General features: G+C 49.5%; 1 protein-coding gene across 1 annotated transcript in view; it reads left to right on the forward strand.

Annotated features, from left to right (window-relative positions):
- The window catches only part of ABCB1 (ATP binding cassette subfamily B member 1), a 160011-nt gene that overhangs the window by 50203 nt on the left and 85215 nt on the right, over positions 1-24593 (forward strand). The window contains exon 7 of the mRNA XM_074985502.1: positions 3295-3343. Within this exon, the coding sequence (XP_074841603.1) occupies positions 3295-3343 (49 nt within the window). The remainder of the gene's footprint in view (positions 1-3294; positions 3344-24593) is intronic.

Raw genomic sequence — 24593 nt, forward strand, 5'->3', positions numbered from 1 at the left:
GACTTGTAAGATTTGTAGAAGTAGAACCTGGGACAGGGCCCCTGATAGAAGGGACAATGGGGGCAGTTGCCCAGGCTCTGGCAATTTAAAAGGACCCAGAGCCCCCAGCTGCTATCATCACTACCTTGGCAGTGGATGCAACCCCAGCCTCTTTAGATCACTGCTAGAATCCCCAGCAGCATGAGCCTGATGGCTTCTGTGGCAAAGAGAAGCTGGTTGGAGGAAATTAATCTCTAATCGTGCACTTCTGCCAGTGTCCCTGTTCCTTATGGGGAGCAGATCCTCCCAGGGAGGTCTCTTGTTAGTCCTGACCCTGAGTGGCTGACAGCCCCATCTTGCAAATTTGACACCATCAACCAAAGAGTGAACAGAGACTGGGAGTAGCTGGCCAATTACAAAAGCAGTTTGTCTTATCAAGATGTTCACATCTCCACAATAGCTATGGATAATGGGTCACATCCTCCCTGACTAAATTGACCTTGTCAGCTCTGGCCCTCCCCTTGACTGAGACTCCCTTCTTTTCATAAGCCTATATTTGAACCCTCAGTCACGCATCTGATGAAGCAGGTCTTTGCCCACAAACAGTTATGCTCTAAAATATCTGTTAGTCTATAAGGTGCCACAAGACTTCTTTTTGTTTCTGAAGATACAGACCAACTTGGCTACCCCTCTGATACTTGGTGATTACTGTGATTCCCCATTCACTGACTAGGACTGTGTGGTGATTGTTGAACAGGTTGAACCTCTGTAATCTAGAACTCTGTTGTCCAGTAACACCTATAATCCGACAAGATTTTAGTTAGCTGGAAGACCATTTATCACGGCTATGGCCAAGGTTCCTGTGATCCCATAAAGTTTGTTTACAGCCACAAGTCATACTGTGCTGTTACTGTAATTTATCCCAAATGTCTTCTAAGAGCCTACTAAGCAGTGAAAGTGTTAGTATTGTGCTAGAAAATATTGACCTCCCACAGTCTGGCAAATTCTCTCATCCAGCACCAGTCAGGTCCTGAGGGTGCCAGATGGGAGAGGTTCAACTTGTACCATCACTATGCTCTCACATAGACTGAAGGGTCTACATTCGTTAGCAGCAGCTTATGGACCTATATTTATCAAGTGATTCAAGGTACTTCTTAATAAAAGTATCTGTAAAAAACAATGTGTAGATAATGCTGCTAATAAAGTCAATGTACATTCTAAAATGAATATGGTATACAAAATTCTGATCTCAGTTAGACTTGTAACAGAGAAAGCCGTGCTAGTTATATACTATAAAAAAAGCAGTCAAGTAGCACTTTAAAGACTAACAAAATGATTTATTAGGTGAGCTTTCGTGGGACAGACCCCCTTCTTCAGACCATAGCCATACCAGAACAGACTCAATATTGAAGGAATAGAGAACCAAAAATAGTAATCAAGGTTGACAAATCAGAAAAAAAATTATCAAGGTGAGCAAATCAAAGAGTAGAGGGGCGGGGGGAGGAGTCAAGAATTAGATTAAGCCAAGTATGCAAAAGAGCCCCTATCATTACCCAGAAAATTCGCATCCCGGTTCAAACCATGTGTTAATGTGTCAAATTTGAATATAAAAGAGAGTTCAGCAGCCTCTCTTTGAAGAATGTTGTGAAAATTCCTCTTCAGTAAGACACAAACTCTCTTGGTGGGTAATTCAGGTTTATGAATATTTGGTAAAGATCTTGTAGTTTTTGGTCTCTATCAGTAGGTATAGAGACTGTAGAAGAATTCCACAGAGACTTTAAACAATCTGCACCCCACCATCAACTTAGGCCTCAATTACTCCACGCAAGAGACACATTTCCTGGACACTACAGTATAAATCAAGGATGGCCTGATTGGTACCACAGTCTACCGGAAACCCACTGATCACTATACTTACCTACAGGCTTCTAGCTTCCATCCTGCACACACAACTAGATCCACTGTTTACAGTCAAGCCCTTAGGTACAATCGCATTTGCTGTGCATTTCCTACTGATAGAGACCAAAAACTACAAGATCTTTACCAAATATTCATAAACCTGAATTACCCACCAAGAGAAATAAAAAAACAAATCGACAGGACCAGACAAATACCCAGAGTCCAGCTACTCCAAGATAGGCCCAAAAAAGCCAAGAACAGAACACCATTGGTTATCACCTACAGCCCCCAACTCAAACCACTGCAATGCAGTATTAAAGACCTACAACCTATCCTTAATCAGGATGCCACACTCCAGAAGGCCCTGGTTGACAGGCCTGTTCTCTTCTACAGACAACCTCCCAACCTTACAAGGATTCTCACCAACAGCCGTAGTCTGTGCTGCAGGAACACCAGTCTTGGGACTTTTCTTTACAACAAAGCCCACTGCCAGCTTTGTCCACATATCTATTCTGGGGATACCATCACTGGACCTAACCAGGTAAGTCACAGAATCAGGGGCACATTCTCATGTTCCTCAGCTAATATCATATATGCCATCTTGTGCCAACAATGCCCAGATGCTTTGTATATTGGACAAACTTCAAACTCTCTTAGACAAAGAGTTAATGGGTACAAAACAGACATAAAACCACTCCTGATCTACAAACTGGTCAGCCAACATTTTAATGGCATGGGCCATTCTGTTAATGACTTAAGAGTTTGTGTCTTACTGAAGAGGAATTTTCACAACATTCTTCAAAGAGAGGCTGCTGAACTCTCTTTTATATTCAAATTCGACACATTAACACATGGTTTGAACCAGGATGAGAATTTTCTGGGTCATTATAGGGGCTCTTTTGCATACTTGGCTTAATCTAATTCTTGACTCTCCCTCCCACCCTGTCCCTCTACTCTTTGATTTGCTCACCTTGATAATGTTTTTTTCTGATTTGTCAACCTTGATTACTATTTTTGGTTCTCTATTCCTTCAATATTGAGTCTGTTCTGGTATGGCTATGGTCTGAAGAAGTGGGTCTGTCCCACGAAAACTCATCTAATAAATTATATTGTTAGTCTTTAAAGTGCTACTTGACTGCTTTTTTGTTTTAGTTAGATTTGTGTAACTCTGGGGTAAGTGTCAGCTGAGTTGAGTGTTATATTGTAATTGCAACTTTTGCATTATAGGTACAAGCCTGCACTCTAGGCTTTTAAAACCTGATCATGCATCTTATTGTGCACCCTTAACTCCCACTGAAGTCAGTGGGGGCCTACCTTGCTCAGTACCTTGAAATATTAAGCATCTATATTGCAAATTGATTTAAAATGTGCTTTAATATATGTATTTGACAATAATTTCTTATGTTTCTCTTTAAGTGAATGTTTCTTCCAACCCATTTGAGACCCTTGAGGAACAAATGACCAGGTAATTAGGAACTGTTAATTATCTTTAAGGTTGCCTTTCTCTAACCAAACCGTTATTTAAATCTATGAAACAATAAGCTAGTGAGTTAGATATGTCAGTCAAAGTGTTACATACAACTAGAGGGTTACACTCTTTGGGCTTGTCTCCACTACACGATGGTTCAATGTAATGGCAATCAATTGATCATGTCTGCTTAGTAGCTGAAGGTGGCAGGAGAGCAGGCCCAGCTGGTCTTACAGCACTGAAGACACCACAGTAAGGATGTTGACTTCAGCTCCTCTATTTGCATAGCAGGAGCTGTGTTGTTCAGCTCAATGGGGTGGGCATCTGTGTAGACAAGGCTTTTGTTATTTGTGCTAGCTTACTGCATTGGGCACATTCCGAGCTTCTGGCATTCCTTCATTCCCACCTCCCTCCCATCATGGCACCCTATTATCCCCTTTTACTTTGGGGATGCTCTGCAAGTCCCCCACCCCTCCTATTTGGGAGGTTTACAAGAACTAAAATGAGGGCTTTTAAAAACTGGAAAGCGTTCATGGCTACCATGCACTGGTTCATTGATTTAGCTAGTCTGTAGACAATGACAGGGTAGGATGCTAACCTAATGCTAAGCATGCCTGGTGTGTGCCCTCTGATCTCTCACTACCTCCCCAATTTCTTAGTTCTGATTTTCATGATAGCCAATAGGATTCTGTCCATTGACACCTAGAACATTGTATGTGCAATTAATCAGATGCATCGTTCAGAAACTGTTGCATTCAAACATACTAGCAGAGAAATGCTATCACAAACTCACCCAACTAGACGGCAGATTTCAAATTATTCATCTTCTGGTGCAAAAAAAGAGATAAGAGATCCTACTAACTGGATGAAGATGGAGGATTTTGGCATCCAGAGCTGTCCCCCCTTACTTATAACAAAACAAAATGGTAAAAACATACGTCCATAAAAATGGAGCAGAACTCTTCACTTTCTCAGACCCTTATGTTCATAATAGATGCCTGCATAAAGCTGCTGATTCACTGTGGCAACTGTAGCTTGTTGACTGTAGGTTTCCAGGGAGATAGAACAGAGGAGTAACTAGGGAAAAAAAAACCCTACAGACAATCATATTTATGGAGGAAAGTCAAACATGTGACATGTTACAATCGTCCTCGGGGATTGCAAAGGTGATGTCACCACTATATATATTTAATATAGCCAACACTGCAGTAAAGAAAACCTCTTTTCAACACATAGCAACCTGGGGTCTGCAAACAGGAGAGTTGGAGACAGAGAGGGCCCCCCCTCACATATACACTGAATAAACCAAGTCAAAGTATGAGCTGTTGGGTGAGAGAGTTTGCTGGACTATTTGTTTTGAATTTATTTCTACTTCAGGTGATTTTAGTTATGGTGGCCATTAGTGTGCGTATCAGAGTTTGAGTCCATTCCCCTGTGACTCACGAGGGGGTATGAGGAACCAAGGAGAGAAGGCTTTAAAAGCCAGAGGCCAAGTGATCAGTGGGACCTTGTGACTAGCATCCATGATCAGGTGGTCTGTCTGGCTACAGGCACAGGTGGAGGAGATAGGAGCAGTGATGGCACAGGTGATCCAAGTCTTCCTAACCTTAGTAGGACTCCATCAGACTCCCTCTTACAAATTTCCTTTTGTGCTCTCCTGTTAGCAACCCCCTGCTTGTCAACGGCACTATTCCGAAATAAGGTGTTTTGAAATAGCTGTATTTCAAAATAATGTGTCCACATACACAGTGCATTTCCAGGTCCATAGCTTTTTTTTGAAATAGTGCTATTGGAGCCCATTATGGCATATTTCAAAATGGTGCTATTCTGGGTCTTAATAGTTTGAAATAGAGAATTTGAAATAGGCATTATTCCCCATGGAATGAGGTTTGTTGTAATCAAAATAATGCACCTGCTATTTTGATTGTATTTCAAAATAGCATGTGCGTCGTTTGAACAGCGTGAAGGTTATTTCAAAATAACTGCTCTTATTTTGAGATAACTTTGTTGTGTAGACACAACCACAGAGATTTGGTGGGATAATACACATGACTGGAGCATTAGGATAGAAAGGTACTGTTTGGCCAGGAAGGATAGGCAGGGAAAAAAGGACGGAGGTGTTGCCTTATATATTAAGAATGTATGTACTTGAACTGAGGTTGAGATGAGTATAGGAGATAGACTTGTTGAGAGTCCCTAGGTAAGGTTAAAGGGGGTAAAACATAGGGTAGGTAGGGGGATACTACAGACCACCTAATCAGGAAGAAGAAGAGATGGAGGAGGCTTTTTAAAACAACTAAGAAAATCATCTAGAGCACAGCACTTGAAGGTGATGGGGGACTTCAACTACCCAGATATCTGTTGGAAAATAAAGTAGGGCACAGATCATCCAACAAGTTATTGTAATTGGAGACAATTTTTTTTTTTAATTTCAGACAATGGAATAAGCTGCTGGGGCTGGGTGGGAAGCTGTTCTAGATTTGATCTTAACAAATAGGGAGGAATTGTTTGAGAATTTGAAAGTAGCAGGTAGCTTGGGTGGAAGAGATTGTGAAATGATAGTGCTCAGGATTCTCAGGAACAGTAGAAGGGAGAACAGCAAAATAAAGACAATGGATTTCTGGAAAGCAGTTGTGACAAAGTCAGTCCTATTCTTGGGCCTCTGGCCTTTATTCAGTCCATTGGGACCACTCAAGGGCCCAGTTGCCCTCACTGTGGTGAGGGGTGGTCTGGGGGAAACCCAGTCCCCACCCACTCATGCCACATTCTGGCCCAGGGACCCTGTGCATCTGCCAGTGAGAGGAGCTGACTCCCTTAGCCCTCGGCACAGCAGCTCTTCTCCCTGGGCTACTTCCCCAGACAATTCCCCCTGGTACCTTCCCCAGGCTGTAGCAGTCATGGGTCCTCACTCTTGATTTGTAGAATCTCCCACTCTCCCTCTGTGGTCTCTGGTGTTCCTGCTGCTCTCCTCTGCTCCTTTCAAACTTGGTCTCTCCCACTGCTCTAGTATCCTTGTGTCTCTCTGCTCATCTCTCACTCACCCTTCCCCCTGTGAAGGGTTTTTAAAGGCCTTTTATTGGCCCAGTCAGTGGGGCCAGCTGTCCCATCTCCCACCCACCTGCCTCTGATTGCTCTGCAGGCCCTTCTGCTTGGCTGTGGGTGCTCCTGCAGGACTGCTGCTGCCGTGGGACCCCCCACCCCACAGTTGGAAGGCGAGCTGCCGGGGGCCAGCCAGCCCTTGGCTGTCTGAAGCCCCCGCAGGGCTGTCTTCCCCCCCACAACCCTTCTGGGGTCAGCTTCCTTCCTGCCTCGGGCAGGTAGGCTCTCTCCTTCTCCCCCACTCCTCCACCCTTCCAGCTAGTTCTCTTAGGAGCTGCTGAGTGGGTGGAGGGTGAGGGACTCTTCCCCCCTGCCCTTCAGCAGGGGGGTTCCCCCCCTTTTCCCTCTTCTGGGGGGCAAACTGCTGGCCCCCCATTTGGGCCCACCCCTTCATCCAGCAGCTGCTGCATCCTCACCACCCAGAGAAGGTAAGGGGCTTTCTTAAAGTGGCAGTTGGGCTCCCTCCACAGCCTCCTGTGGAGTGGCTTGGGGAGGGGTGAGTTTGGGCAGGGCCCCTCTCCACTGGGCTCCAGAGGGGGGGCTGCATAGTCAGGGGTGGGGTGTTAGGGCATGGCCCCTGGCCCACCCCTGCAGCCACCCCCTCCCCTACTGCCCCCCTCGCACCCAACTGCTGCTGGGGCCCCCTCCACCGGGGCCCCTTCAACGAGCTGCCCCTTCCTTCTCCCCCCGGTTTCCTGAGGCTCTGCAGCGGCTGCTGTGGGCCCAACCTTCAGGCGCACGTGGGCACACCCCATCCCCCATTAACCCTCCCCCGGTTCCTCCTAGGTTGGCTGTGCCACCCCTCCTTCCACCCCTCTCCACGTGCCCACGCCCCCTCCCCCCCCTTATTTTTGTTTTACCCAAGCGCCTGAGGCCCCCGCCCCCATGCACAGAGTTTGATCCCTCACATCCCAGTGCCGAAACAGGAGCCATCTTGTGCTGGGAGTAGTGGCCATTTTTGCTTTCTCCTTCCCCTGACCTCACTCCCCTTGCCCCGCCCTTCCCCCATCTGACTGGGTGCTCAGCCCGGCCAGTGGGGGAGGGGCAGCCACGCCTCACCCCTCCCTTCCCTTCCACTCTCCTCCCCCTCCCCCGCTCTTTCTTAAAGGCCCCCACCCCCAGTAAACTTCTCCCCTCTTAAACCCACCAGTATGACCCCCACACCCACTGGAGGGTCATCCGGTGACCCCCTCCTCCCTCCGCCTTCCACTGTCACCCCTCCCACCCCTGAAACGGCGGCCCACAACTCTGCCGCCATGTCAGCTGAGGGCGCGGGTGCAGGCTCTGGGGCTCCTACCGCCTCTGCCACGGCGTTCTCCAGCAACCCGGCCCTGAACCCACCCCCCCGAAAAGGGCAGGAAGGGCCAGGGGAAAAGAAAGGGCAAGAGCCCTGCCCAGAAGGCCAAACCTCACATGGCGGGGACTCTCACCCAGGCTGCCAAACCACTCACTGCAGCCTCCCCTCCTTCCCTCCCCCCTGCTCCCCCCACCACTCCTGGGGGCCCTGACATCTCGGCCCCCAAGTCGTACGCCCAGGTGGCGGCCGCTGCCCCGCACCCTACTTCTTCCGCCTCCGCCGGAACTACCATCTCCGACGGCCGTGGCCCCCTCCCCGCGCTCACCAGGAGGCATGGGGTCCGCTGCCTCGCCCCACGTGGAGACCTACGTGCAGGTGTTGGCACGGGTGGTGGGGCCCGTGGCCGTGGTGGCGGCCTCCCGGATGTTCGGAAAGATCGTTTTCTTCCTGGCTTCGGAGGCCGCTGCCCAGGAGGCGGTGGAGAGAGGCCTGGTGGTTGGGGGCGTGCACGTGCCCCTGGAGCCGCTAGAAGACCTGGGCGTGCGGGTGGTCTTCTCATCTGTCCCTCCTTTCCTTCCCAACTCTGCCCTTCTGCCTTTCCTCACTGCCCTGGGCCGGCCTTTGACGGTCCTGAGTCCCCTCCCCCTAGGCTGCAAAGACCCCGCCCTATGGCACATGCTCTCCTTCTGCCGGCAGGCCCGGGTCCAACTGCCGCCGGCGGCAGCACAGGGCAGGGTGGCCCAGGAGGGGACTATACTGGTGCCCTATCAAAGGGCCCAGTACTGGGTCTTCTACACGCTGGGGGAGGCCCGGTGCTTTGGGTGCTGGGCGGCGGGGCATGTCCGGAGGGATTGCCCCCTGGCCCAGCATGAAGAGGAGCCCGGGACCTCCTCCGACCCACAGGGCGTCAGCCACCAGACTGGCGGCGCCCCGACCGCGACAGGCCCTGGGACCGCCCCTCCTCCTCCCGACCCAGACGGATCCATCGCCGCTCGGGCGTCGGAGGGCGCCCGGCAGCGTGGTGCTGGGCAAGAAGAAGTGGGCGCCGGCGCCCAAGCAGGCACAAGAGCCAGGCCTGCGGTGGAGAGGGAGGCAGGGCCGGCGGCAGGACCAGAAGAGGGCCCACCCCAGGGCGGGTTGCCCCTCTCCCTTGCCGCCCCACCCCCCTCCTCCTTTCCTCCCTCCTTGTCGGCCCTATCCCCTGGCCCCTCCTCCTCTACCACCCAGCCTGCCTCCTTGGAGGGCTGGGTACTGGTGGGGGGGAAGCGGAAGAAAGGGAGTGCACGCGTCCGGCACCCCACCCTATCGGAGGACGGGGTGGAGGTGCTGCGCAAGGCACCCAAGAGATCTGTTAGCCCTGCTCCACCCGCCGAACCCCCGGCTACCAACCATCTGCCGGGGGTGACAGAGGCCGTCGCGGCGGTGACTGAGGAAAATAACACCCTCTCGGCCCGGGAGCCAGAGCCCAAAGAAGCTGAGACGGCCCTTCCTGCGCCCATGCCCTCCTCCGACACCCCTCTGGCCGCTACCCAGATGGCTGCTGCGGAGCGCCCGGAGGAGGTGGGCCCCGGCCTCGCCCTCCTCTCGCAGGAGGTCGAGGCCCTGGGCCTCACCCCGGTGGCCCTGGATATAGAAGGCCTGCTATTGGAGGCCTGTGGGCCACCTATTGACTCTCCACCACCACCACCCCTCCCCCCAGCTATCCCCCAACTGCCACCTCCCTCTGCCCTGAGACGTCCCAAGGGGCGACCCCTCCCTTAACTAGGGACGACCCCACTGTGGAGGTCGTCCAGCCCCTGGATGTCCCAGGGGAATCAGGGTTTCCCTTGTACCCTCCCTTTGCCCCCGGGACCGAAAACCCTGACACCCACCCCCCCGACCCGCGACCCGCTGGCTCCTCCTGCTGAGAGTGCCGGCACCTCGTCCTCCCCCCTGCCAATGCCCGAGGAAACCCCCCTTCTGGAGACCCCTTTGGTCCATATTCCCTCCCCTGCTCCCACTTTGGCCCCACCGCTTGCCACCCCCCATACCTTCTCCCAGCCAATGCCCTGCTCCAGAACCCCCAATCCCTCCCCTTCCTCCTCTCCCCCAACTCCCTCCTTTCCCTCCCCCCTTCCCCTCCCCCCCCATGACCCCTCCCTTCTCCGACTGATCTCTACCTCCCCTGCCCCCATCCCTCCTCTTCTTACTCCTCCTTTCGACCCCTGCCCACTCATACCTGCCCCCGAGGCCGTAACCCCTCGGGAGGCCTCTCTTGTACCGCCCTCTCCCAGCACTTCCGGGGCTGCTCTCCCTTTGCCGCCCTCATCCCTCCCAAACTCAGACCCCAGTCCCTACCCCAATCTTTTCTCCGGCCGTGGGGCCCAAAAGAACATGAGGCCGACGGGTTCTCGAGACCCTGAGGCCTCGGCACCCCATGCGCTGGTGGGTGAGATGCGCCAGTTCTTGGAGGATATTCGCGGCTCCAAGAACAAGGTTGCTCTCGCCCTCCAGCGCTGGGGGAACTTCCACACCATCTTGGAGTCTGTGAGGGCCCTTCTGAAGGAGGGCAAGGGGACCGGGAGGAAGGACGCCATGGCTTACCAAGGGGCCCGCGGCTTCCGTGACGCCCTCATCACCTTTGGGGTTGGTCACGGTTTGCTGCGTGGCCCCACGGGAACTGTCGGTGCCCCCTCTAGCAAGGATCCTCCCCAGCCCTCCAAATGGCGCTGATCATCTTTGCCACTTTAAATGCCAGGGGCTGTAGGTCGGGTCTCCGTAGGTGCCGAGTGCTCTCCTTCCTTCGGGAGGGTGGGTACTCGGTCACCTTCCTACAGGAGACCTACACTACCCCAGCCGCCGAAGCTAAGTGGCGGCTGGACTGGGGAGACGGGGTCCACTTTAGTCACCTCTCGGCCCACCGGGCCGGAGTAGTGACCCTGTTCTCCCAAGACCTGCAGCCCAAGGTGCTGGGGAGCGTTGAGGTTGTGCCCGGCCGCCTGCTGTATCTCTGGGTGTGGGTGGAGGGGCTGCCTCTCTACCTCGTCAACATCTATGCCCCAACACTCGGCCCAGAGAGAACACACTTCTTCCAGTGGGTGGCAGCCTTCCTCGACACCATCGATCCTCGTGAGTGCCTGGTCCTCGGCGGGGATTTCAACTGCACCCTCGAGAAGCGGGACCGCACGGGGACCGAGCAGTGCCAGGCCGCTGCGGATGTCCTCAGGGAGCTTCTCAACCATCGCTCCCTGGTGGACGTCTGGCGCAGCCACCACCCGGACAAGGACGCTGGTTTCACCTACGTCCGAGTGGTGGGCCATAAGCCCCTACACTCCCGGTTGGACCGCATTTACATCTCGTGGCACCATCTCTCCCAGGCCCACACCTCCAGCGTGCAGCCGGCCCCTTTCTCAGACCATCACCTGGTGGCCGTGAAGGCTTCCCTCTCGCTGGGGAAGCGGGTGTCGGCCGACTGGCATTTCAATAACAGCCTGCTGGAGGACGTGGGCTTCGTGGCGTCCTTCTGGGAGTTCTGGATGGCCTGGCGTGAGCAGCGGCACGCCTTTCCCTTGGCACGGCGGTGGTGGGATCTGGGAAAGGTGCGCGCGCGACTCTTCTGCCGCGACTATACTCAGGGGGCCAGCTGGCGGCGGGATGCGCTGATAGGGCAGCTGGAATGGGAGGTCCTTGAGCTGGAGAGGCGTCTAGCTGCCAGCCCCGGAGATCCATCCCTCTGCGGCACGTACCAGGAGAAGAGGGACGAGCTCAGGGCCCTCGACGCCCTCCGGGCACAGGGGGCCTATGTGAGGTCGCGAATCCAACTCCTCCGGGAGATGAACCGCGGCTCCCGCTTCTCCTACACCCTGGAGAAAAAGAGGGGTGCCAAAAAACATATCGTCTGCCTTCTTGCAGAGGATGGCACCCCTCTTACGGATCCGGTGGAGATGCGCAAGAGGGCTCACGCCTTCTACGCCACCCTTTTCTCCCCGGATCCGACCGACGCTGACGCCTGCAGGGCGCTCTGGGACCAACTCCCTTCGGTCAGCATGGGCGACCGGGACCGGCTAGAGCTTCCTCTCACTCTGGCCGAGCTCTCGGAAGCCCTCCGTCTCATGCCCACCAATAAATCAGTGTCTGGGCCGAGGCCTTGCAAAGCGGGGTCCTCCCCCTGTCGTGCAGGCGTGCCATCCTCACCCTGCTGCCCAAGAAGGGGGACCACCGCGACCTCAGGAACTGGCGTCCCATCTCACTGCTCAGCACGGACTATAAGATCATTGCTAAAGCCATCTCCCGTCGCTTGGGGTCCGTGCTGCAGGATGTGGTCCACCCTGACCAGACCTACACCATCCTGGGCTGCACCATCCTCCACAATCTGTCCTTGGTCCGGGATCTCCTAGAGCTTGGGTGTAGGGACGGCCTGTCATTTGCCCTCCTGTCCTTGGACCAGGAGACGGCGTTCGACAGGGTGGACCACGGGTATCTCCTGGGCACCCTGCAGGCCTTCGGCTTTGGACCCCGCTTTGTCGGGTTTCTCCGGGTGCTGTACGCTGCCTCGGAGTGCATGGGCAAGCTCAACTGGACCCTGACCGCTCCGGTCAGCTTCGGACGGGGAGTACGACAAGGCTGCCTGCTCTCAGGACAGCTCTATGCCCTGGTCATCGAGCCCTTCCTCTGTCTCCTTCGTCGAAGGTTGACAGGGTTCGTGCTTGCAGAGGCAGGGCTGCGGCTGGTCCTGTCGGCGTACGCCGATGACGTGCTCCTCATGGTTCAGGACCTGGGAGACCTGGCATGTCTGGAGGCTTGCCAAGCTATCTACTCAGCAGCCTCCTCCGCCTGGGTCAACTGGGTCAAGAGCTCTGGCCTGGTGGTCGGGACTGGATGGCAGATGAGCTACCTCCCACCCGCGCTTCAGGCCATCTGGTGGAGCGCGGGTCCGCTGTCCTATCTGGGCATCTTTCTATCCGCCACGCATCCCTCCCCACCGGAAAACTGGCAGGGTTTAGAGGGCAGGGTCGCTGAGTGGTTGCGGAGGTGGACGGGGCTGCTCCAGTGTCTCTCCCTACGGGGGAGAGCACTGGTGCTAAACCAACTAGTCCTGTCCATGCTCTGGCACTGCCTCAGCACCCTGGTCCCACCCCTGAAGTTCCTGGACCAGCTCCAGAGGTTAATCCTGGAGTTTTTCTGGCCAGGACTGCACTGGGTCCCTGCAGGGGTATTCCACCTTCCCCCGGAGGAGCGGGGACAGGGCCTGACTTGCATGCGCACTCAGATCCATGTTTTCCGCCTCCGGGCCCTGCAGGGACTCCTCAACACCAACACCAACAGTGCAGATAGTCCGGCATGGAGCACGCTGGTGCACGCTTTCCTCTGCCGTTACCGAGGGCTCCAATACGACTGGCAGCTCCTTTATTTATCCTGGAGAGACCGTCCGCGAGGCCTCTCGGAGCTGCCGGCCTTCTATCAGGACCTCCTCCGCACTTGGCGGCTGCTCGCAGCCTCCAGGTCCTTAGGGGCCACTGTGGGGGAAGACCTCCTTGCAGAGCCCGTTACACAACCCCCACCTTCGTGTGCAGGCGGCGGAGTCTCCCGCGGTGCGCCGGAGGTTGGTCCTAGGTGGAATCACCAGGGTTGGAGACCTCCTGGACTACGACTGGGGGGACTGGATGGAGGCCCCAGCGCTCGCCCAGTGCATGGGGCTCTCCAAGCTACGCTCCCCCCGTCGCGTACTCGAGGAGGTGAAGGACGCCCTGCCGCCCACTGCTCATATCTACCTCGGTCGGGTCCTGCAAGAGGGTGCACCCCGCCCCCCTCTCACTTCTAGACCTCCGGACCTCTCTGTGGGCCCCCGGCTTTGCGATCCTGCCTGCCCCCCCTCCCCCCCACCACCTCAGCCGGCTGCATACCTTGCAGTCGGTCCCCTTCCAAACTGCGCGTAGACATCTTCTGTACGTGCTCATGCTTCACACGCTCCACTTCCCCACCCTCGTGTCCCGCCTCAACCAGAAGTGGTGGGACCTCCTGCCACCGTCGGAGGGTGGGGAGCCCCGGTGGGCCGGCCTCTACTCCATCTTGGTTCCGCGGCCCGCTGGGGACATCAGCTGGAGAATCCTCCATGGAGCGGTGAGCATGGGCGTGTACCTGGCGCAGTTCACCCCCATCTCAGACACCTGCACCTTCTGCGGCATGAGGGAAAACCTGGTGCACATCTACGTCAAGGGCACCAGGCTGCAGCCCCTCTTCCGGCTCCTCTAGAACCTCCTCTTGAGGTTCTGGCTGCACTTTTCCCCACACCTCCTCATTCTGTCACACCCTATCTGCGGCCCCACAAAGTCACGGGAACTCCTCGTCAGCCTCCTCCTAGCCATGGCCAAAATGGCCATCTACAAAACCAGGGAGAGGAGGCTGGCAGAGGGGGCGACCTGCGACTGTGGGGCCTACTTCCATTCCTCCCTCTGCTCACGAATCCAAGCAGAGTTCCTCTGGGCGGTGTCCACCAACTCCCTGGACACCTTCGGGGAGCAGTGGGCGCTGTCCGGGGTCCTCTGCTTGGTATCCCCCTCCGGCTCCCTTATTTTAAACCTTTGACCCTCACTCCTGCCCCTGTTTTTTCCTTTGTTGTCCCCCACATTCTCTTGGAACCGGGTGTTTTTAGTGGGCCCCCCCTCACTGTGAGAGGGGCCTTTTAGCCGTGGGCAGGCTATGCCTGCCCACTCCCTGGTACTCCAATATGAGGCCCTTCTGTTTGGGCTCCCACTGAGGGGCCTTCCACTCTGGCCCTGCCACACAGACTTTAGTAAAGTCAGGGAGTTGGTAGGTAACATCCCATGGAAAGCAAGACTACAAGGAAAAACAGTTGAAAACAGCTAGCAATTTTTCAAAGGGACATTACTCATAAGAGTGCAAGAGCAAACTATTCCTCTGCGTTGGAAGGATAAGAAGTATGGCAAGAGACCAGTTTGGCTTAACAAGAAGATCTTGAATGGTCTAGAAATCAAAAAGAAATCATATAAAAAGCAGAAAATTGGTCAAAGTACAAAGGATATATATATATATAAACAACACAGGAAAGTACGGGCAAAATTTGAAAGGCAAAAGCACAAAATGAGTTCAGTCTAGTTCAAGACATAAACGGAAACAAGAAAACGTTCCACAAGTACATTAGAAGAAAGAAGACCAAGGACAGGCATAACCCATTGCTCAATGAAGAGGGAGAAACAATAAGGCTATGGTTACACTACAGTGATCTGTTGACAGAAATTACTGTCAGAAGAGATTTCCTAACAAAAATTCCATCAACAGAGTGTGGCCACACACAAAAGCCAATCAGAAGAATCATAGAATCATAGAACACTAGGACCAGAAGGGGCCTCGAGAGGCCATCGAGTCCAATCCCCTGCCCCGACGGCAAGACCAACCACTATCTACACCATCCCTGATAGACATCTATCTAATCTGTTCTTAAATATCTCCAGCGAGGGAGATTCCACAACCTCCCTTGGCAACTTATTCCAGTACTTGACCACCCTGACAGTTAGGAACTTTTTCCTAATGTCCAACCTAAACTTCCCTTGCTGCAGCTTAAGTCCATTGCCTCTTGTTCTCTCCTCAGAGGCCAAGAAGAACAAGTTTTCTCCCTGCTCCTTATGACACCCTTTAAGATATCTGAAAACCGCTATCATGTCCCCCCTCAATCTTCTTTTTTCCAAGCTAAACAAGCCCAATTATTTCAGCCTTTCTTCATAAGTCATGTTCTCCAGACCTTTTATCATTCTAGTTGCTCTTCTCTGGACCTTCTCCAATTTCTCCACATCTTTCCTGAATTGGGGTGCCCAGAACTGGACACAATATTCCAGCTGAGGCCTAACCAGTGCAGAGTAGAGCAGTAGAATGATTTCTCGTGTCTTGTTCACAACACACCTGCTAATGCATCCCAGAATGTCAACAGAGTGGCCAGACTGCCCTGCCCAGCTGTTCTCTCAACAAAACAAACACCGGGAAGCACAGCAGACAGGGCTGCCCATTGTTCTGGATGCCCTGTCTGTTGAGAGGAGGCCCCCCAGAGCATCCACAAAGCTTAGAAGCTGTCAACAGCAGCATTATGCCTCATGGCTGAGAGGCAGAACTCTGCAGGCGGAAGTGCTGAATTTTTAACAAGCTGCTGAAAAAACACATTTTGTGTGTGGCCATTCCACCAGTTTTGTTGCCAACCAAACCCCAGTTTTGTTCAAACTTGCAAGTGTAACTGCAGCCTAACAAAGAATGTGGAATGGCAGAGATACTTAGTGATTTCTTTGTTTCAGTTTTCACCAGGAAGGTTGATGGAGACCGTATACCTAACACAGTGAATGTTAATGAAAGTAGGGTAGGGCAAGAAATCAAAATATGAAACAAAAAATTTTAAAATTACTTAGATAAGATGGATGTTTTCACATCACCATGGCCTGATGAAATGCATCCTAGAATGCTCAAGGAGATGATACAGGAGGTATGCAAGCCACTAACTATCATCTTTGAAAAGTTATGAAAGTCAGAAGAGTTTCCAGAAGATTGGCAAACAGAGTTCCCATCTATAAAAGGGGAAATAAGGACAACCCAGGAAACTACAGAACAGTCACCTTACCTTCAGTGCGAGGAAAGGTAATGGAGTAAAAACTAAGTAATATATCTACAAACATCTGGAAAATAACAAGGTGATGTGTAATAGCCATCATGAATTTGTCAAGAAGGAATCATGTCAGACCAATCCGATAGCTTTCTTTGGTAGGATAAAAAAGCCTTGAGGATAAAGGGGAAGCAGTGGATGTGGTATACCTAGACTTTCATAAGGCATTGATACAGGATCGCATGTCCTTCTTACAGTATATTAAGGAAATGCTACCTAGATGGGGCTACTATCAGGTGGGTGCATACTTGTTTGGATAATCTTTCACGAGAGTAGTTATCAATGGCTTAGAGTCCTGCTGGAAGGGAATAACTAGTGGGGTTCCACAGGGGGTCAGTTTTGGGGCCAGTTCTGTTGAATAACTTCACAAATGATTTAGGTGCGGGGGTCAGCAACCAAAATAGCAAAAGCCATTTTTTTCAAATTTGCTAAAAAACTCAGTAATTCAGGCCTGAAATTCATGTGAATATAAGACAGTCCTCAATAAATAACGTCAAACCATACTTTTTGTAACCCCTATATTAAGAACAGGGAACAGTCCACAAAATGATTTGAAGTGCAATACATGTTTAATGCAGGACATTCATAAGCATTTTATGTATTTTGTTTTCTCACACTTTACCTCTACTTTCTTGACTTTCACTTCTGAACCTTCTCTCTCTCTCTCTCTCTCTCTCTCTCTCTCGAAGGCTAGATTCTGCACAATCGTATTTTCTTTTTGAAATTGCTGTACAGCTCTGATACTTTGATAAGGCACTTTTTTATATATTCAGCATCCATGAACAGCTTTCTTCATTTCATGATCTCTTGAGTTGCCACAAAGCTAGCCACAGTTATGCTACATGATGGTTTCAGCCATTTAGCGAACGTGTTTTTACTTTGCTCTGCTTTGTGTAGCAGCTTTCCCACGGTCATCTTTGTGATATCTCCATCTGGATACTGTTCAGCAAAAGTAGTGTATTTTTTGAGAAAATGCCTCCTGGGGTTGCATTTTTGTTGTTGTTGACAAATTTCTCACTGCAAATGAGACATAAAGGGAGTACAGCTGAACTTGATATGAATGTGAATGATTAGGTCCATTCAGTTTGAAATTCTCTGTTTTCATCTTTGATTTTCCTCTTTTTTTGAAGCGATTCCAACTCCACTTTAATTATGCCAGTTTTACTCCACATTTAATTTGTTTCCTTTCTTAAAATGTGCGTTGCCCTTCACAGCAGGAATGCCACAAGCTTCCATTCCTTTACAAAATCATGACTTTATTAGCAACACAATCAAAACACAGATACAGCATCACATCCCATAATGCACTGCATGAATTACAGAGGGAATTACTTAGTGTTTTGAGATCATATATTGTTTGCTCTTTAGATATGAGTTGTTCATTGTTGGGCTTTTAAATATTCACTATTTATTGAAAATAATCAGCTAGTTTTTTTTAAAAAACTTTGCAATTATAGCGTTGGGAGCCACAAAAAGTCCTTAAAGAGCTGCTTGCAGGTACAGAGCCTCAGGTAGCAGACCCCTGATTTAGATAATGGCACAGACAGGACACTTTATCAGGTTTGCAGATGATACCCAGCTGCGAGGAGTTGCAAGTACTTTGGAGGATAGGGTCAGAGTTCAAAATGATCTGGACAAACTGGAGAAATGGCCTGAGGTAAATAGGATGAAGTTCAGTATTGATAAATGCAAAATATTCCACTTAGGGAGGAAAAATCAGTTTCACACATGCAGAATGGGAAGTGACTTCCCACGAAGGAGTACTGAAGAAAGGGATATAGGGTCATAGTGGACCACAAGCTGAATATTAGCCAACAATGTGGTATTGTAAGAAAAAAAAAAAAGACAAACATGATTCTGTGAAGCATTAACAGGAGTGCTCTGAGCAGAACACAAAAAGTCATTCTTTCCCTCTACTCTGTGCTGATTAGGTCTCAATTGGTGTACTGTGTCCAATTCTGGGCACCACATTTCGGGAAAGACATGAAGAAATTGAAACAAAACAAAAAAACAGTCCAGTAGCACTTTAAAGACTGGGTCCAGAGAGGAACAACTAAAATCATTAACAGTCTAGAAACTGTGATCTATGAGAGAAAATATAAAGAATTGGGGTTGTTTATTTTGGAAAAGAGAAGGCTGAGAGGGGACATGATCACAGCTTTTAAGTACCTAAAAGGTTGTTACAAAAAGGAGAGAGAAAAATTATTTTCCTTAGCTCCTGATGATAGGACAAGAAGCAATGAGCTTCAATTACTGCAAGGAAGGCTTAGGATAGATATTAGGAAAAAATCTCTAACTTCCAGGGTGGTTAAGCTCTGGAATAAATTGCCTAGGATAGTTGTAGAATCTCCATCATTGAAGATATTTAAGAACAAGTTAGATAGACATCCATTAGGATGGTCTAGACAGTGCTTGGTCCTACCATGAGTACGGAGGAACTGGACTTGACTTCTCAAGGTCCCTTCCAGTTCTAGTATTCTATAACATGGAATGTTTAGATATTTGAAGAGTGCTAAAACAGCAGTACCTTATTATATGGTATTATGGTGCTATTGTGGTATTTATTGCTATTGCATGGTGCTAATTTGTCATTAGAAAGGATTCCCTGGAACTATAATTTTTTACAGTGGTAACAGCCACAAAGTGCTAATTCATGAATTAACCTAAAATATTCACACTTTTCAGCTATTATACTCTCTTTATTTCTTTAAAGCCAGCTAACATACTGATTCAAAGTCCATTGATGTCAACAGACACTCACTGATTTTAGGGAGCTCTGGATCAAGCTTTAGCAAAAACAAAACAAAACAAAAAAACAGGCTATCACTGTAGATCAGAAAACCAAAAAACTGTAGGTGAGGACCAATCATAATTCTAAGAACATAGAATTAGCCATACTGGATCAGTGCAAATGTGCATCTAGCCCAGTCTCCTGTCTTCCAACAGTGGCCAATGTCAGGAGCCCTAGATGGAATTAACAGAACAGGTCATCAACAAATGATCCCCCCGCTTTTTCCCATTCCCAGTTTTGCAGCAAATAAAGATTAGGGACACAATCTCTGCCTATCCTGGTTAATAGCCATGGATAGACTTATCTTCCACAAATATTTCTATTTCTTTTTAGAATCCTCTATAGTCTTGGCCTTTTCAACATCCTCTGGCAAGGAGTTCCACAAGTTGACTGTATGTTATGTGAAGGAAGATTTTTTGTTTGTTTTAAACCTGTGGACTATTAATTTAGTTGTCTCATTTCCAGCCTGAAACGTGTCAGTCTTATTAATCTGTCATCATAAGGAAGTTGTTCCATATCCCTAATAATTTTTGTTGCCATTTTTTAACCTTTTCCAATTCCAATATAACTTTTTTTTTGGATGGGCCAGCAACATCTGCATACAATATTCATGACGGGGGCATACCATGGGTTTTTATAGAGCCAATATGATATGTTCTGTCTTATTGGCTGTCCCTTTCTTAATGATTCCCAACATTCTGTTTGCTTTTTTGACTGCTACTGCACATTGAGTGCATGTTTTCAGAGAACTGTCCAGAATGACTCCAAGATCTCTCTCTTGAGTAGTAACAGCTAATTGAGACCCTATAATTGTATATGCACAGTTGGGATTATGTTTTCCAATGGGGTTACTTTGATTTATCAACATTTGAATTTCATCTCCTGTTCGTTGCCCAGTCACCCAAAGTTTATTAATGAGTCTACGGACAAATAATTTTTTCCTTTTACTTTAGAAGATTATGAACCAAAAGAATTGCCAGTACGTTTTTTGTAATTCCAATAAATCACATCCTTGTGAGTGCCCCTAAAACAGAGTCTGGATAAGCACAGAAAAAAAACTGAGAAAATGGTGTATGTAAAGTTTTATGCTTGGTACTACTTTTTTTCACTTCCATTTTGATGATTAACAAAAGTTATTACAGGCATTGAAGAACATCTATATGTGAATGCCCAAAAAGACTGCAACTATTTGAGAGAGAATATGATTAGGCATGGACATAATACAGATAAACAAAATAGTGAATGGTATATAGAAAAGGTAAATTAGAATTTCCAATTTACCCTTTCTTATGCTACAAGAATATAAGAACATCCAGTGGAATTAAAAGGCTTCAGATTTTAAACTGATTAAAGGAAACACTTTTTTATTTTATGCCAGTTAGAACTCATTGCCAGAAGTTATCAGTGGGGCCAAGATCTTAGTAAGATTCAACAAACAATTAAATGCATGTGTGGCTACTATGAGTATCTACCTTTACAGGTCAGGTAGATCTGGGGCACGAAACTAAAGTTGGGATTGAAAATCATATACTTTGAGGCATAGAAAACAACTAAATTATGAGTGGTAGGATTAAACTATCCAGTACTCATGTGTGGAGAAAGAACTATGTTAACTTAATAGTTTTATAGTAACAGAGAGTAAGCCGTGTTTTTATGAGATGCTATAGGATAAACATTAAGTGGAACTGAATGATGTGTGTTGTTGAGGACAAAACCAAAACAGACTTCTGCCAATGGGTGCAGAGCGATTCAGAAATTGTTGTATTTCTGCATGGAACCTCAACCCAGTCTGCTCATTTGGAATTTTGGGAAGCTGAATTTCAAGGAAATTTGGCTCCTGAGGAAACAGGCACCAGCCTTGGAGGAGCCGGGGCACTTGGTTGTGATAAGGAAGGGAACTGCCATTGGGTTTTTATAAGGTGAGGCTGTCCCTAGTGTGGTTAGAAGTAGTAGTAGAAGTTACTGAAGGAGGTTATATGCTTTATGTTTGTTATGTTATTTTTATATTTAAGGTGGTTTGATAAAAGTTTTAAGTTTTTCTAAACCCAGAAGTTGGAGGCTCAGTCAGCTGGTGTGTTTGAAGACATCTGCAGAGCCTTGTAAATAATTAAGAAAAGAAGCCAGGATCGCCTGATATTTACAGACAAGTGTCCTGGGTAGAAGATTAGAGCTGTACAAGGGCTACCGTAGTGATTCAGCCATACCAGTGTTGAACAAGGTGTGTAGCCAGTGTTACCAGATTTACCTGTTCATTTGGGGGTATGTACAGTTATTAGGGCTGCTTTTATGGGGGAGGGAGGTTGGTATTTTATCAGTGTGCAGCTTATGTTATTTGTGTTCTCAAATGGAGTTCTACTTCTCCTTTCTGCCAATTCCCCCTCCCAATGGTGCTATCTTGCAGCATCTAGATTCCTGACCCTAGAATCATATGAACACATGCACTCAAACTCACACCCACTTCCAGAGCAGGTCTCAGAGGACCAGTTAATCAACGCTCACAAGCTGACCCTTTATATGTCCCTGGACTCAGCAGGCCAGGTTGCCCAGCAATGCCAAGCTGTGACTCGCATGTGCACTTGAACTCAGTGATCTGGGTTTAAATAGCACTTTGTGTCCACCCTCATATGCCCCAGATTCAGCACCTCCCTAGCCCCACTTCCACATCACAACTGTTCTGCTAGAAACACATTTGATGAGCAGACTCCTCAGAATTCTTGGGTGTTATAGGGATCTTTAGCTTAGGTAAAAAGAGTGTTATTGCAGAGGGAATGGGGAAGCCAAAACAGCAACCCTGAGGTGGGCGAAGACAGAGAGATAAAGGCAACTAGCTTAACCATAAACATTATTTTTTTTCCTAGATAGTAACCATACAAAGAGAACCAACCAACCAAAATGGTTATAATATTAAATCTAACTTAAGTCTGATTACAAATGCTAGGGCTAGCAAATCTTAACTGATGGCATAAGGCAGGATCAGAAGGCTGTACCTAGGGGTGGTGGTGAGGGATCTCACCACTCCACAAAGCTTGAACTGTTGGGGGTTCTCAGATGGTAATGACAGCTGGGGGTCCAGTGTGTTGGAGACAGGAAGGGCAGAGCCCCCAACATGATCAGAGAGGAGAAGATCAAGTCCCAGTGGAAGCGATGCAGAGTTTAGCCTTGGCATCGGAATGCGTTTGCTTGAACGTGAGCAGGGGGTGTTGTAGGGGAAAAAAAAAAACCACTGGTCCAAGGTGGAACACTAGATTTTATTTTTGGGTAAACTGATGGTTCAAAGGAGTATTCTACAGTTGTTCTGTTCAGATTAGACAACAGAAACTGATCATTCCTGGCTATCTATGGGTGGTGCTCCTTTGAGGGAGCCCATATTGCAATTAGGCAGTTTCAGTATTTTGGATACTGTAGCCAACCAGGGTTGGGTTCCCTAGAAACGAGGCTGCACCCAGAAGGTGAGTGCTATATTTGGTTTATTGAAAGCGCGTGACATCCGCAACGGGAGCCCCGGAGATGCCACAGTTACCAGTGGGGGAAAACCCGACGCGTCGGAGCTTTGCTCGGGGAGAGGCTTTGTAACAGGCCTCCTAACACTAGCTGATAAAACTCAACTTATTAACATAAGATTGCCTAAAACTGTTTATGCATTCTTTATTACTATCTTTTGTGGCCTACTGCCAGCGTAGCCTTGAAGTTTTGGCAAGTGCGTCTTGTTTTGCAGTAGTTCCCATGGTAGTTATTTTGCAGCTTTTCACCTTGCACAGACTGGTCTGTTTAGATTCTCCTGAGGATTCACAGAGGGGTCGGACTGCACTCTTGACCGTTACAATGTCTTCTCGCACCCTACACTCCTCCCCGCGACCCCTTTGTGAATTCTGAGGCTGGTAGGAATTAAGTGAGGTGGTTGATGCTCTTTTGGCAACACAGCGTGCACCTGTGGAACAGACTTGATAACAGCATATGAGAGCAGTGAAAGCAAAGTTACACAAAAGGGTATGGTTTTGCAAGAGAGCAGGAGTAGCACTGACACCTATAAAGCATGTGTTTATGAACTGTCCCATGGCCATGCTGTGAGGCAGACCAAAGGTAGACGCATTGATGGCAGTTTGTGCTAATGTTACCTATATGTTGGAGCTGTTACTGATACGTGGGCCCCACTTTGAGGCCGTTGCTACAGCAGTTTAGAGGTACCCGTGACCCACCCCATTAAGGGGATTGGGGTTTGTACAGTAACAGGGGCGACGCCCGTGACCCGCTCAGTGTTTTGCAAAGCCCACACCACTGCTAGGATTTGCTTTTTCGGGGGGGTGTACCCACTTTTGGCTTCGCGGAGGGTTCGTGACCAGAAGCCGATAGGTTCTTTTTGCTGGGTTTCTACCTGCTGCCACAGACCCCAGGATGCCACATTGCCGACAGTTGTTACCTTTAGTTCAAATGGTTGGCCCTGCAGCGGTGCAGTTAGGCGGGCGTGTGCCACCACCGCCTCTTTGCAGAGGTTGAAGGCCCGTTGATGCCTTTTTGTTCAGTTCCACTGGGTGGCTTTGCGCACAAGCTCCTGTAGAGGATGCATAAGGAAAGCAAGGTGCGGAATAAAACCACGCCAGAAACCGAGAAGGCCCAGAAAGGTTTGCAACTATTGTTTAGACGAGGGTGTGGGGAACGCCTGGATGGTATGCTGCACTTTTGGTGGAATGCATTTGTTTGTACCCATTCACAGTACACCCAAGTAGACCACACTAGTGGCTGGCCCCTGCACTTTCTTGGGGTTAATAGCCCACCCCCGTTCCCACAAACCTGCTACAACGGTGTTTAGGCAGCTTGAACAGTTGGTTCATTTGGTCCCGAGATTATAACATTGTTGGTGTAGTGGTAGCAGGCCATCTGGTCAGGGAGGCTTAGACTCTCCAGATCGGCCTGCACTAGCTGATGGCAGATCGTTGGGGAGTGCTTAAAGCCCTGTGGTAACACGGTAAACGTGTACTGCTTTGTTAGCCACGTGAAGGCAAACTGCTCCTGACTCTTGGGATGAATGTTAATAGAGAAAAACGCCAGGTTTGTGACGGCATGCCACGGCAAGGCCACCACGGTGATGTGCTCAAGGATGGTAACCATGTCCGGGACTACGGCCGTTAGCTCCGGGGTTACCTTATTGAGTTTTCGATAGTTCACTGTTATGCGCCACGATCCATTCGGCTTCTTTACTGGCCAGATGGGGCTGTTGAAGGCGCTTAGCGTGGGGCAAATAATCTCTTCCTGTAGCAATGCAGCAATAGTGTTACTGATTTTGTGCCCTCCACCAGGAAATCAGTACTGCTTGACTGACACTGGGGTCTGGGGAACCGGCAGGTGCACAGGGTCCCATTTGGGGTGTTCTCACAGTAGGGGCTCCACAGTTCTGATTGCCTGAATGTATCGGGGGTGCCCA

Source organism: Carettochelys insculpta, chromosome 2 (assembly GCF_033958435.1).
Source record: "Carettochelys insculpta isolate YL-2023 chromosome 2, ASM3395843v1, whole genome shotgun sequence".
NCBI lineage: Eukaryota > Metazoa > Chordata > Testudines > Carettochelyidae > Carettochelys > Carettochelys insculpta.